This window comes from Ochotona curzoniae, unplaced genomic scaffold (assembly GCF_017591425.1).
Source record: "Ochotona curzoniae isolate NIBS_2020 unplaced genomic scaffold, NIBS_Ocur_1.0 contig_4792, whole genome shotgun sequence".
Classification (NCBI taxonomy): domain Eukaryota; kingdom Metazoa; phylum Chordata; class Mammalia; order Lagomorpha; family Ochotonidae; genus Ochotona; species Ochotona curzoniae.
This window is the reverse complement of record NW_024466389.1, coordinates 1,619,684-1,633,619: the sequence shown is the minus strand read 5'-3', so window position 1 is coordinate 1,633,619 and position 13,936 is coordinate 1,619,684. Positions and strand designations below refer to the sequence as shown.

The following is a 13,936-nucleotide window of genomic DNA, read 5'->3' as shown; positions in this document are numbered from 1 at the left end:
GGGCAGCCCACTGCAAGGACGAGACGCTGGGATCCCAGGACAGCCCACTGCAAGGACAAGACACCGGGTCCCAGGGCAGCCCACTGCAAGGACGAGACGCTGGGATCCCAGGACAGCCCACTGCAAGGACAAGACACCAGGTCCCGGGGCAGCCCACTGCAAGGACGAGACGCCGGGTTCCGGGGCAGCCCACTGCAAGGACAAGACACCAGGTCCCGGGGCAGCCCACTGCAAGGACGAGACGCCGGGTTCCGGGGCAGCCCACTGCAAGGACAAGACACTGGGATCCCAGAGCAGCCCACTGCAAGGACAAGGTGCTGGGGTCTCGGGGCAGCCCACTGCAAGGACAAGGCACTGTGCCCTGGGGCAGCGATGCTCGCATCCCCTACCCAGCCCACAGCCCATGGCGTTTCTCCCTCTCAAAGCACCAAAAACCCTGACTGCTTCCCCTACTAGCAAACTGTCCTCGTGGTCAATGGCGTGGGCACCTTCCCACCCAGAGACTTCTCGGGGAGCCCGGCGATGCCCAGGAGGACTGGCCGGGCCGTGCAACAGGAGCGGCCCGGGACAAAGCAGGGAGACACGTGCACAGGCCACCAACGGCATGGTGGCCCCCAGGCCAGTCAGCACTGGTGGCCTCAATCCCTTGGGTGGACACAGCGGGTCAGAGTCCATATTCCCCCAGGAACACATGTGGTGTAGACGTCTACACCCCACCCAGCCCTGCACTTCCTGGAACCGGCTGTGGTCTCCTTCTCTGGCACCCAGCAGCCCTGGCTAGCACGTGGCCCCCAGAGCATGCACGCCCCTACACCAGCCCCAGGGACACAGCAGCCATCCCAACAGACCTTCACAACCCCGGTCAGAGTCCTGGGAAAGTACATCTGCCACGCCCAGCCCTGCCGTACGCTCGTGTCTGCCAAGGAGCCCTTGGGCACAGGGTGAGGTCCCTTCACAGCTGGCAGTGCCCAGAAGGGAGCCTTTATGTCACCAAGACACAACAGTATCTACCAGACATGCGGTGTTTACTGAACAGGAAGTGAGCAAGCTGACTGGTGTGGTCAGCTCCTCTAGGGGCTGGGGGGCAGGACCCCTGGCCCCCGCTGTTCCACAGGGCTCAATGCTCACGGGGGCTCGTGAGGCCCCTGGAGCATCAATGCTGTGGCCACAGAGCCGGAAGACACTTGCTGTGGCCTCCTTGATTAGCCCAAACAACATGCAGCCTCGCGTGCCTGAGCAGGCAACAGCACCAGCCAACCACAGGGCAGCCGCGTCACGGAGGAGGGCAGCCAAGGACCGCCTCGCAGCCCAGCCACAGGGCGCCATGCTGCATGACTCCGGCATGGCAGATAGGATGAACCCACACTGATATTTCCACGTCCTGGAGAGCCCAGGACAGGCAAATCGGCCGAGACATCACCAGCGTGTGTCGCTGCTGTAGCTTCCCCCGTGGCACCTGTGGGCCGGGGCACTCTCAGGAGTGGGTTCTGTGATCCACCCGGGGACAGCGCTGGCCACGTGTGTTCCTGGTAGCATCCGGAGCCAAGACAAGCAGCTGGGCACACCCAGGACCACACCCGACAAGGACCTTCGCTGGGCCCCCACCTCCCAGACCCCAGCTGGACCCCACCTGCAGCCGGCCTCCTCCTCGTCCACTGTGGGGCCTGGATGTACGCCTGAGTCGTGCCCACTCCACAGCAGCATGGGAATGGCCTGGAGCCCCTGCCCACAGGCAGCACTTGATGGGTGCATTTCCCATGTCCCCCCCAGAGTCCACCCTGGGGCCAAGCCTCCTCCTACCACGGCCAGCCTCAGCAAGGCAGCCAGCGCGCCCCGATGGGCCTCCTAGGCTCAGAGACACACTTCTTTCTAATTGAGGACAAGCCTGACCGATGCTGACCGCGTCACCGACATGTCTTAGTCTCCCTGGAACACTTGCTGCACAACAGCCTTTCCCGGTCTGACCTCTGGCTTGAAATCCCAGGAACAGACATGGGCTGGGCACGGGCACTGCCCACGTCACACCCCCTGCAGCATCTTCATCCTGCTTGTGTGTTCTGGTCATGTTTATTTAATTTGAAAGGCAGAGTCACAGAGACCCTGGAGAGTGTGACTTCACTTCCCAAAGGGACCAGGGCAGGGCCAGGGCGGAGCCAAGGTGGGGCCAGGGCGGAGCCAAGTGGGGCCAGAGCAGGGCCAAGATGGGCCAGTGCAGGGCCAGGGCGGAGCCAAGGTGGGGCCAGGGCAGGGCCAGGGTGGGGCCAAGGCGGGGCCAGAGCAGGGCCAAGATGGGCCAGAGCAGGGCCAGGGTGGAGCCAAGGTGGGGCCAGGGCGGGGCCAAGGTGGGGCCAGGGCAGGGCCAGGGCGGGACCAAGGTGGGGCCAGGGCGGGGCCAAGGTGGGGCCAGAGCAGGGCCAAGATGGGCCAGAGCAGGGCCAGGGCGGGGCCAAGGTGGGGCCAGGGCAGGGCCAAGGTGGGGCCAGGGCAGGGCCAGAGCAGGGCCAGGGCGGGGCCAAGGTGGGGCCAGAGCAGGGCCAAGATGGGCCAGAGCAGGGCCAGGGCAGGGCCAGGGCGGGGCCAGAGCAGGGCCAGGGCGGGGCCAAGATGGGCCAAGGTGGGGCCAGGGAGGGGCGAGTCTGACCCCCGGAAGCCAAGCGCTTCTTGGGGTCTCCCACAAGGTTTCAAGGCCCCAAGCACTTGGGTCGTCCCCCACTGCTTTCCCGGGTGCTTTAACAGGGAGCAGGATTGGAAGTGGAGCAGCCAGGACCCAGCACGATGGCTAAATGGCTCAATGGCTAAATCCTCACCTTGCAAGCACTGCATCCCATATGGGGGCTGGTTCACGTCCTGGCTGCTCCACTTCCCATGCAGCTTCCAGTGTGTGGCTTGGAAGCACAGTGTGTGTGGTGGGGGGGGTGTTCAAAGTCTTGGGACCCTGTACCCGAGTGGGCAACCAGGAAGACACTCCAGGCTTCGGATTGCCTCAGTTCTATCAGTTGTGAACAATATATTCAGAAAAAAATAAAGTGGAGCAGCCTGGACTTGAGCCGGTACCCACAGGGATGCCAGGGTCTCAGATGTTACCTTAACTTACAGTGCCACCTTACCGACCCCTGTCCGTTTTCTTACATTTTGTTTTATCTCTCCCAAGAGGGCAACATGGAATTTAATGAAGACATTGCTCACCAGATTTCAAACACGGCAAGGGAGTTCCGGAAAACCATGGCAAAGTAAGGAGAGACCTTGGGATCCCCCAAACCCAGGTTCGAGTCCCAGCTACCCGAGAAGAAGCTGCCCTTCTCCTCTCCGAGCCTCGGTGGTTCTGTGTGTGAACCTGAAGCTGCAGGGCGCTGCCCACAGGACAGACAGGAGCAGTCACAGCCCCGGGCGGGGAGCGTCGTGGCACCTTCCCGTGCTCCGGCCGTGGCCCACTGCTCTAGAAACAGGCAGGCCTCTGTGTGCGGCTCCCAGCCCTCCACACTCCGAGGCCACCCCACAAGCCAGCGCAGCCAAGCGGGCTGACCCCAAAAGGGATGCTCTATTTTCAGAGCTGACCTGATTCACGTCAGACGCTGGACAGCTCCCGCGGCCCACGGCGCGGCCAGCAGCTCCGTGCTGACCATGCACGGTGCTCCCATGGCATCAGCCACGCCTCACGCAGCCACGCCTCACGCAGCCACGCCTCACGAGTGTGGGCCAGCCACATAAGGTGCTCCCACAGCATCAGCCACGCCTCACGCAGCCACGCCTCACGAGTGCACATGGTGGCTGCCAGCACCCTGGGACACTGGCAGGCGCACCATGCAGCAAGTTCCACGCCAGAAACCTCTGCTGACCAGGGAGGCAAGCCTCCTTCGCCTCCTTCATAAACAATCTATTTACTTGAAAAACAGAGAGCGGGGGAGACACAAAAGCATCCACAGAGAGAGAGAGAGATCTTCCAACCACTGGTTCACTTCCCAAGACGGCCCCATCAGTCAGGACGGGGCCAGGCCACAGCTACGAGCCTCCTGCAGGTCTCCCACATGGGCACAAGCACTAGCCACCTTCCGCTACTCTCCAGGGCCATCAGTGGGGGCTGCACGTAAGTGGAGCATCCAGGACATGAGCCAGTGCCCCTGTCGGATGCCGGCACCACACACAGCACTTTTACCCACTCTATCATAACACTGGCCCCAAGTGTGCCCTTCTGTATTAACTCAGAGTGCCACACACTGTGAGCTGTAACAGGCATGCTGTGTGCCCTCCCCACACATGGCACCGTGTGCACGGCCGCAGGGCCAGGGCTTAATCACAGACGCTCACAGGGTGAAAATGGAACCGCTCCAGCCCCAGAGGGGTCCTCTTACCAGCAGCCCCGTCCATCTCCCCCCCGTCTCCTTTCCTCCCACTCCGCAGAGTCGCACACAGGAGGAAGCCAAGCCTTGGCCTTTGTGGCTGCTCCTGGGAAGGGACACGCCAGGTGCTCGTCCCCTCCGCCTGTTCAGGGCACCAGGGGCTGTGCTGAACACCTGTCACCTTTCAGGGAGCAGCTTCTGTCCCAATGAAAATCCTCATTTCTCTGTCACGAATTTCAGAGATGGAAACACTCAGGTGGCAGTCACCTGTGGAATTCCCTAAGTAATGTTTGGGAAAACTCGAGTGCTGCGCCTTTGCCGGCAATGCGCCTTCCCGGGCAGCGTGCGGCCGCGCTAGTTCCCGCACACCCAACGTCTGGGGTGCAGGGTTTCGATCTGAGCTGTTCTGACAGGTGGGCAGTGTTGTCTCGCCCCAATGGGTGTTTCTCAAATGACCAATGATGGGGGACATCCGTCCATGCAGCTTTAAAAAGTATTTTTTCAATTAAAAAAAAAGAGAGCCAGCTTCCATCTGCAGCTCACTCTCCAAACGGCAGGAACATCGGCTCCAGCTGCCCCCGTGGGCCACAGGGATCCACGGGCTTGAGCCGTCACAGCTGCCCCCGTGGGGAGCTGAAGCCGGGCGCACACTCAGGACTCACCCCCAGACCCTCCACGAGGGGAAGTGGGTGTTCCAGCTGGCAGCCTGACCACAGGGACAGACACCTCTCCCCCAAGACACCCTTGCTGGCGGAGTCCCTCGCACCACTGTCCATGCAAAACTGGACTTGGCTGTTTTTATTGTCGACTTTCCTGAGTTATTCACATATTCTAGGTACTAATCCCGGGCCAGATTTTGACTTGCAAACATTGCCGCCCACACCGCAGCTGGCCTCCCCTTCCTCTTGGGAGGGTCGTTCGTGGAGCAGGTTGTAAAGTGTTTGGTTTTTCTGTTGCTGTGTCACGACTGGAGAGCCCATTTCCCAAGACTCTGCCTGGACCTAGATCCACCAGAGCCTGCATTTTGCATGAGTTCCCCGCCCTCCCCTGGATTCTGGGATGGCTTTTGGAGGGAGCGGGCTGTGCAGGCCCAGCAGCAGGGCACCTTGTCCCAAGGCAGCTGAGTACCCTTTCTTAAAGCTTTATTTTTTATTTGAAAGGCAGAGTTACAAAGAGAGAAGGACAGAGAGAGATACTTCCATGCGCTGGTTCACTCCCCACATAGCACAACAGTCAACACGGGCCGAGCTGAAGCGGGGGGGACGTCTCCCATATGTAGGAATGCAAGGCCATTAGCAGAGAGCTGGATCGGAAGCAAAGCTGCCAGGACTCGAACTGACAGCCACATGGGTTCCTGGTGCCTCCGTCAGTCTTAGCCTGCTGCACCACAGCCCCCCGTCCTTAACGGGACACTTTCGGGGGTCTTGCTGCAGTGTCTGCTCTCCCATTGGTCCGTATGACTCCTACCCCATTCCCACGCACCCCCGTGACTGTGGCTAGGGAAAAAGTTTCACACTCGGCTAGTCTATTGCTCTGCCCTTGCATGTAGATTTTAGAACAGCCACTGCTCCCAAAACTGTTGCAAAGGGGTCTGACAAAAACGGCATGAGGGTGGCGCACTTCGGGGCGTGCGACTGAACCCAGCCTCTGCTTCTGACCCTCTCCGGTAAGCTGCTGGTGATGGTCTGCAGGTACACATGGGCGTCACCCAGGCTACCCAGCCCCAGCTTCTGACCCTCTGCCTTTTAAATAAACTGTCTGTGGTGGGGCTGGAGGAGTACTTAACTTGTGCATGAACATGTAAGAAGAATCTTGAGGGCCTGGTGCGATAGCATAGTGGTTAAAGTCCTTGCCTTGAACACCCTGGGATCCCCTATGGGCACCGGTTCTAATCCTGGCAGTCCCACTTCCCATCCAGCTCCCTGCCTGTGGCCTTGGAGAGCAGTCGAGGACGGCCCAAAGCCTTGGGACCCTGCACCCGTGTGGGAGACCTGGAAGAGCTCCTGGCTCCTGGCTTGGGATCGGCTCAGCTCCAGCTGTTGCGGCTGCCTGGGGAGTGAATCATAGGACGGAAGATCTTCCTCTCTGTCTTCTCTCTGTATATCTGACTTTCCAATAAAAATAAATAAATCTTAAAAAAAAGAAGAAGAACCTTGCAGACTTTTGACTGTTCTGATCCATGGACATGGTATATCTGCCCGAGATACGTCTTCAATTTTCTTTTCTTTCTTCTCTGTTTTAACCAGCACTGCGTAGTTCTGAGCAGACTTCAGGATTTACATGAAAACACTTTGTTTCTCGAGGGGCTGGTCCTGGTCCTTCACCCCTCGCGGTGCCCACGCCACTGTGAGCACACAGGGCTGCAGCCGACGTTCGTGCAGCCACCTACACTGCAGTGACCGTGCAGAACCCGCCGGTCACTCCAGGGCTTCTCCGCCTTGCCCTGGAAAGCGTCACTACCACCAGCCCAAATCAGGAAGTTTCGTCTCTTCCTTCCGGGTGCCTTTTCCTGCCTCTCCTTCCTGCAGTGTGGTGGCTTGAGGTCCTGCTGCCATGTCATGGGACAGTGGTGACGACAGTGAGCCTGCACGCGTCTTGATCCGGGGCATGCGGGCCTCCGAGGTGCCGGGAGCAAGGCCTGGGGGAGGCGCCCGGAGGGGGGTGGGGGCAGGCACACAGTCGGGCAGAGGCGCACAGACTGGGGGTTGGGGACAGGCTTGGGTGTGAGCACTCTCCTGCCACTCAGGCCTTAGAGCTTGGCATTCCAAGAAGAGGGGCTGCCCACTGCCAACCAGGGCACCCCAGCATGGGCAGCAAATTTAGAATCTGTGGGGACAGGTCCGGTTCATTGCACAGGGCAGCCTGAGGCATCCCATGGCACCTCCTGGAGGCCAGGCCATCAAGTCACCGCGTGGCAGGCGGCCTCCCCCAGCAGTCTGCGTGACACAGTGGCCGCACTCTGCCTGTGGCTGGGGCCACGCGCTCCCGCCAGACGCCAAGGGCCGTGAGCCACGCAGGACTCAGCTGGGAGGAAGGGGCCGTGGAACGATGCCTGGAGAAGGAGCGTCTGAAACGCTCAGCTTGAAGACCAACCTCCTCCAACAGACATGCGCACAACCACTCACAGACATGACACACATGTGCATCCGATGCACTCACACGGCCACACAACGCACACATGTGTATAATCATTTGCACATGCCCGCACACACCTGCACGACCTCACTCCTGCACGCGACCACGTACTTACACACACACCACACACAGCGCCTGGGCCTCCTGGGTGGGGAGAGCTTTCTCAGCCGGCTCTGGGGCACCACAAGCCAGCAGAGTCGGGGGGGACGTTCCCAAGCATGTCCCCTCGGACAGAGGCCCCGGGAGTCTCCTGCGACCCTGCCTCACCCTGGGAGCCTCAGGGCGGCTGTCCTCCATGCCCTGGCCTCGGGGAGCTCGCTCTGCCATGTCCTGCTGCGTCCTTACAAACAGGTGTGGGAGCTCCTGCCGGCATGGGTGCCCTGGAGCCCGCCGAGGGCAGCCCAGCCACCCAGCTGCCAAGGGGCCAGGTTCCCACAGGACACGTGCTGGCTCCGGTCCCTCGTGGCCACTGGCCACTAGAAACAGGAGACAAGACTGGTACAAGCTCGGAGGGCTTCTGAGTACGGAGGAGGCAGACACATGGTGACCACGCCCAGCTACTCTGGGCCACCTTGAAACCGCCACATTTTGGGTGACTGTTACATTAAATATGTTCTTGAAACCTGTCTCCTCTCCCCTCAATATGCCTACAGGAAATTTCTAGGACACAGTTGTAGGGGGTGTGGTGCTGGTCTCTGCCCTGGACAGGGTACACCCCTACCCCGCTTGGCACTGGGGCAGAAACGAATGAATGCACTCCCAACCCGGCTGCAAGCTCGGGCAACCCTGCCTGGGCAGCCAGAAACCAAGGGACAAAGTGGGCGAGTGGCTGTGGGCGTCAGGGCCTCTGCTCCGGGGACACGGCACACGGTGTGGTGTCTGTGCACGGCAGGGTCCTGCCCCCCACCTGGGACAGCAGCAAACCTGTTCCTCACAGGGGCCCCCACCCTGACCCCACCACTTCTGAGCTCGCACACCACAGCCCTGCTTCTAAGAAGCTTTTCCCAAAGCAAAGAGCTTCCAGCCCCCCGAGACAGTGAGGAAAGGGGGAACTCAGCCCCTCTGCCAATCCCATCACAGCTGTTCTCATGCCCCAAGCCTGGCCCCCACCCCATCTCCCTCTCTTCCTTTATGGTCCTCCCCCCCACTGCCACTGCTGCCCCCTGCCTTCTCACCCTCCCGCTCCTGTGACAGCTACAAGCCAGACACTCCAACCTGTGCTGGAGTGGGAGGCGGGAGGAGCACAACGGGACGTTCCCAAGCGTGTCCCCTCGGACAGAGGCCTCGAACCTAAGACATGATTCTAACTGTAGAATGGAGCCCTGGGGAAGGCAATGTGGGCCCAGCGAAGGGCGCGTGTGTTTGGGGTGGCACAGCCCCTGCTGTTTCTGTCTCGTGTGGAGTCTGGAAGCAGTGGCTGCAGTGGCCACAGTGGGTGCGGCTCTGTGCAGGGCGGCACAGGTGTGCCGCTGTCCCAGGAGGGTGGCAGGACCTGGCTGTGCATGCACACAACACCGAACTCGTGGCACAGGCACTGGCCCTGAAGAACCAGAGCGTCTTCAGCATGCCAGCAGGCTCCTGAGGGCTGGATGCCAAAGGGGCTCTGCCCACAGGGGTTCTGCCCACAGGGGCTCTACCACAGGGGCTCTGAGGCCCCAGACCCCTGGACGCATGAACAGACTAAGGGGCAGGCTGAGGAGCAGCCCCTGGCAGGCCAGGTGGCCTCTGTCCTTATAGTCAGCTCTCATTTCCCTGCTGGTCCCACCCCTGCCTGACAGTGGGCAGGGCAGCATCAGGACGCTGGGAGGTGTGAGCACGGGATGGCAACAGTGGGAAAACAGAGGACAAAGAAACGCAGGCAGAGCCAGGGGTGGGGGCTGGCATTGCCACAGGGGCACCTGGCTAAGCCCAGCACAGCTCTGGCCACTGTGTCCTGGGGGCGGGGCTACAGACACCCTGGACGCAGGCCCCTCCCTTGTGCACCTGCTGACCTGGCCGCAGGCCTTATCCTTGCAAGCACTCCCCTCCACTCTGGCCCCCGCTCCTGCCACACAGACCCAGCAGTCCGAGCAGCTTACAGACACACGGGGGTCTCAGGCCTCTCCCCGGCCCAGCTCTCCCGTCCCTTCCCTTTGCCCAGCAGCCCAATTAACTCAGATCCAGTCCAGGGGCTCCTGGGAGACAATCAAGCAGGAAGCTACCCCCGCGAACGCCACCCCCAGCAGCAGGACCCAGGGCTGGGCAGACCTCGGCAGGGACCTGGTCATGCCCCCAGCCTGCAGCAGGCCTGGACAAGGGGTCCTCCTGCTGGCAGCTAGTGTGGGAGACTTGGGGAGCAGCCCCAGCCTGTGTATTCAAGCAGATTAGCTGGGATCTAATCTCATTACGTAACTGGTGCTCCCCACTTGGCGGCCTCCTGGGCCAAGGCCCCTTGCACATGGGAGGGGTCTTAAAGAAAGCGGGCAGCAGGCTGCACCCCCGCTGCCGGCTCTGGCCCAGTGCAGCCCCCTCGCCCGCCTGCCCCTCCTGTCTGCCTGGCACCGGGTGGAGGAACCCTGTTAGGGCTGACTTCAAACATGGAATCTAGATCAAGGATATATTTGGCTGCCCTGCTCATCCGCACATCAGCTTGGTCTCTGCTGACTTGTAACCCTTTGAAGAAGACTTAGCGACGACATATTTAAGGCCGAGGACTCTCACACAACTCCCACCAAGAGCCCACGCCCACTTCCAATCCCCATGGGATCCCTGGGTCTGCAGGGTGGGGTGGGGCTGCCCACTTCACCATGACCCCAGGGGCAGGCCACCCAGCTCCCCTGTGGGTTTCCAACAAAACATGCCAAGCTCTGGTGGCCAAACACCTTGTGGGCATCTGAGTTAGAGGCCCTGGGGTGAGTCCAGGGGGCCAGGATGGAATGAGGCTTCCCCCACAGAAGCAGAGCTGACCCCTGCTGCAGGCGTGCCCAGGCCCTGGAACCTGAGAGGGGAGCTGCCCTGCCCCCCGCCACCCCCCCCCCCGGGCGAGCTGGGAGGTCCCCCCTCCACCTGCACAGCACACCCCCTACCGGAGGGCAGGGGCCGCCTGGGGTGGGGAGGAGCTGGCGAACCCCAGAGTGACCCTGTCCCTGTGTCACTGATGGATCCGCCGCCAGCTGAGGGGCAGCCGCGGCGCCCGGCCCCCGAGAGGCAGGATTCCACATGATGCATGGCCAAGCTCCGTGGCCGTCCCACCTGCGTGGGGACTTCTCAGCGGAAAGAGCCCTGGATGCAGCGGGCATGCTCCTGAGGGCACAGGTGGGCTGTGAGTGCAGGGCTTACATACCCAGGGCCTGAGCAGGGCCTGGGACACCGTATCAGGCAGTCCCAGGCACAGCCTCGCCACCGCCCTGGTCGGGGGTGCGGGAAGCTGCTCCAGGACCCTAAGAGCTTGGGCAGCCGAGCTGCGGCTCCAGCGGCGACCACGCGCTGCCAGGCGGCCCAGCTCTGGATGCCCTGCTGCTTGCTGAGTAAGCAGCTGCTCCTGCCCGGGGAACGTGTGAACCCCGCAAGCCTGCCAAGCACCAGGGTCCCCGGCAAGGGCGGCCTTGCTCTCAGAGCGTCTGGAAGCTGTGGTGAGCTCCCCTCCACCACAGTCCAGGAAATGCGCCAGCAGCTCCCCGAGACCCCAGCTGGTCCTCCGTCTGCAAAGAAAGGGGTCCCGAGGCAGAAGCAAGCCAGCAAGCTCCAGGCTTCAGGACTTGGAGAGACCGAGCTGAGAAGCCCCTTCCCCGTTCACAGAAACCTCGCTCCAGGCACAGCCTGCAGCCTGCCGCCCCGATAGGCTTCGGGCTCGGCATCCACCTGGCCCTCCCAGGTGAACCTTCGCAACACCAGCAGCACGGGCGGACTTTTAAAGTGCATTCCCCGCCCGGGAGCCCTCCAGGCCTCAGGTCTCTCCCAGAGGGTGTTCCTGCCCGCTCTTTGTAATGCAAAACCAAGGGACGCTCAGGGGGCTGGGTCACCTCCTCCTCCCCCACCTCCACAAACGCTGGGGACAGCAGATCTCCCAGGCTGACCGGAGCGCGGACAGCCAGAAGGTCAAACTCCAAAGTCACCAAGGAAACTACTTCCCAAGCCCGTTCCAGGAGCCGCCAGGGGATGCCGGAGAGGGCGGCCGCCGCGAGTCTCCAGCGGCAAGGCCATCTGCCTCCTCCAGCTCCTCTTATCAAAATGTTCTCATCTTTCAATCTCACCGCCACTTAGCAACAACCACAACAAAGGAACCTTCCAGAGCGCATCCAGGCGCCCTGCCCCCTCCCCGGGGTTTGGTCCAGCCCAGGACCGCGGCAGCTGAGCAGGATGGTACCTGGGGCCAGGGTCAACAGCCAGGCCAGCAGGAGGAGGCTAGGTTCCCGAGGCTGAGGTCCAGCCAGCGCCCCTCATCCTACACTCCGGGGCTGGCGATGAACCTCCCCCCCACCCCCGCCCTCAGGCTAACCAGGTAGCGGGCAGCGCGAAGGTGCCCGATTTTCAGTCCCATGCTCAACTGCATTTGCCCCTGGGTGCCGACTCCTCCATAAATCACGCGAAGCCTGGCAACACTGGGAGCCGTCCCCTGCCGACTTCTCAAAATCAGGCCGCGCCATCAGCCTCCCTTCTGGGCCCCGCTCCCCGCCCCCTCCCCGCCTCACCCGGGGGTGGGGGCGGCGCGGGCAGCCCGGCCGGCCCCTGCGCCTCGCAGCCCCTTCCTTCCCCTGCGCGGGAGCGCAGTGCATCCCAGTGGACAAACTCGAGAAACGCACGCGGCTCCCTCCGCCCCCCACCTATGTCCTCCCCGCTGTCGCTCTCCCTTCAAGCCCGGGACCTGGACGGTGGCACCGGACCCGCGGAGCCCGCTGCCAAGAGCGCGGCCTCTCGGACAAAGCCTGAGCGGCCAGCGGGACGCTGCGCCCCGGTCGCCCAAAAACACTGTTGAAGAATCCCTGGCGGCCGCTGGCAGGCAAAGTTTTCCTCGAGAAGGGTCTCTGTGGACACCCCTGCCATAGGCTCTGGGCCGCGCGACCCCGTTCCCGCGGGGCCCCAAGTGCGGGGCACAGACGCTCCCGGGCGTGCTCGCGGCTGGGCGCGCCAGTGTATATGGGAGGGTTCCGGACGATGCTCCCCACAGCCCAACTCCCCCGCCCCAGCTGCCAGCCAGCTGTGCGCGTTCCTCCACCCGGAGGTCACCCGAAAACAGCTGGTCGCCGGCTGGAAACCTGGGAGGGGGGCGTTCGACCGCGGCGCCCCGAAGAGGGCTCGGGGTGGGCAGAGCGACCGCTTGGGGCTCGTGTCCTCCAAGTCCGCCTGCAAAGCTCTTTCTGGGAGCCAGGAGTCCTGGCTTTCCCTCGCTCACCACCTCCATCCCGGAGCCCCGCGCCCGCCGCGCCCAACTGCCCGCGCCTCGCCTCGCCCGGGACCAGGGGTGGAGGCGCGCTGGGGCGGCCGGCCAGGACACTGCGCTGCTGGCGCCGGGAGCCGCGGGCGCGCCCGGCCGGCCCCGCTGCCCCGGTTGCTGGGGCGGGCGCCCCTGCCTTAATCTCGGACGCGCGGAGCCCAGGAGAACCCGCCGCTCCCGGCGGGATCGCGGATTCGGGAGCTCCGGGAGGGCCCCGGCCCCGGCGCACCCCGCTGGCGGCTCGCGAGCGCCAGGGAGCACGGGGTCCCTTCATTCGCAACACTGAGGAAATGGTTGCTAGGTCGCTGCCCCGCAGCTACGCACCCGCACGCACCCGGCGCCAGCCTGGTCGCTCACCTGAGTCCTAAAAGCTGTTGAATCCACATGGTCACGTTTCGGGGAGCCGAGCCTCAGACCTTGCTCGCCCCGGCCATCTGCGTGGCGCCCGCTCGCTTCCGTCCCGCGGCGCGGATCTCCGGCTCTCGGTCCGCCGCCGCCCGCCGCCCGCCGGCCGCGGGGCGCACAGCGAGTCAGAGCGCGGCCGCGCGGGGCTCCATGCCGGCCGGCGCGCCGCCGCCGTTGGGGCGCATGGCTCAAGCCGGGCGACCCGCGGGGGCGCACATCCTCCGGCTGGGGCGCGGGGCTGGCGGGCCCCTCCAGCAGCCACACAGCGGAGGCGGCGGCGGCGCGGGGCGCGCTTCGGGGCTGTCGCCGCGCCGCGAGGGTCCGAGGGGCTGCGGCTTCGCCCTCCGGGGCGGCGGGGAGGGAGGCCCGGGGCGCCGCCGCGCACCGGTGCGTGTCTGGCGGCGCGCGGTTCTTGCCTCCAGCCGGAGACCCACGGCGAGGGGGCGATGCCGTCCCGGGCTTTGGGCGGCAGCGACACGAGCGGGCTCGGGTCTCCTCCGCGCGCCGCCGGGTCCCGGAGCTCCACTGGGGACTCCGCTGCCACTCGGCGCCGCTTAACTTGCCCGGGAGCTCCGTCTGAGCGCTCGCTCTGCAGACGGCCGCGGCCAGGAGGCTGGCAGGAGGCTGGCACTGGAGGCGCGCAGGG

General features: G+C 63.5%; 1 protein-coding gene across 1 annotated transcript in view; it reads right to left on the bottom strand.

The window, feature by feature from the left end:
* Window positions 1–13,159, bottom strand: part of AJAP1 (adherens junctions associated protein 1) — an 82,047-nt gene extending 68,888 nt beyond the window's left edge. Inside the window, exons 1-2 of the mRNA XM_040987592.1 lie at window positions 12,844–13,159; window positions 6,798–6,975 (exon numbers count right to left, since the gene is read on the bottom strand). Of these exons, the coding sequence (XP_040843526.1) occupies window positions 6,798–6,975; window positions 12,844–13,159 (494 nt within the window). The remainder of the gene's footprint in view (window positions 1–6,797; window positions 6,976–12,843) is intronic.
* Between the last annotated feature and the right edge of the window lie 777 nt (window positions 13,160–13,936).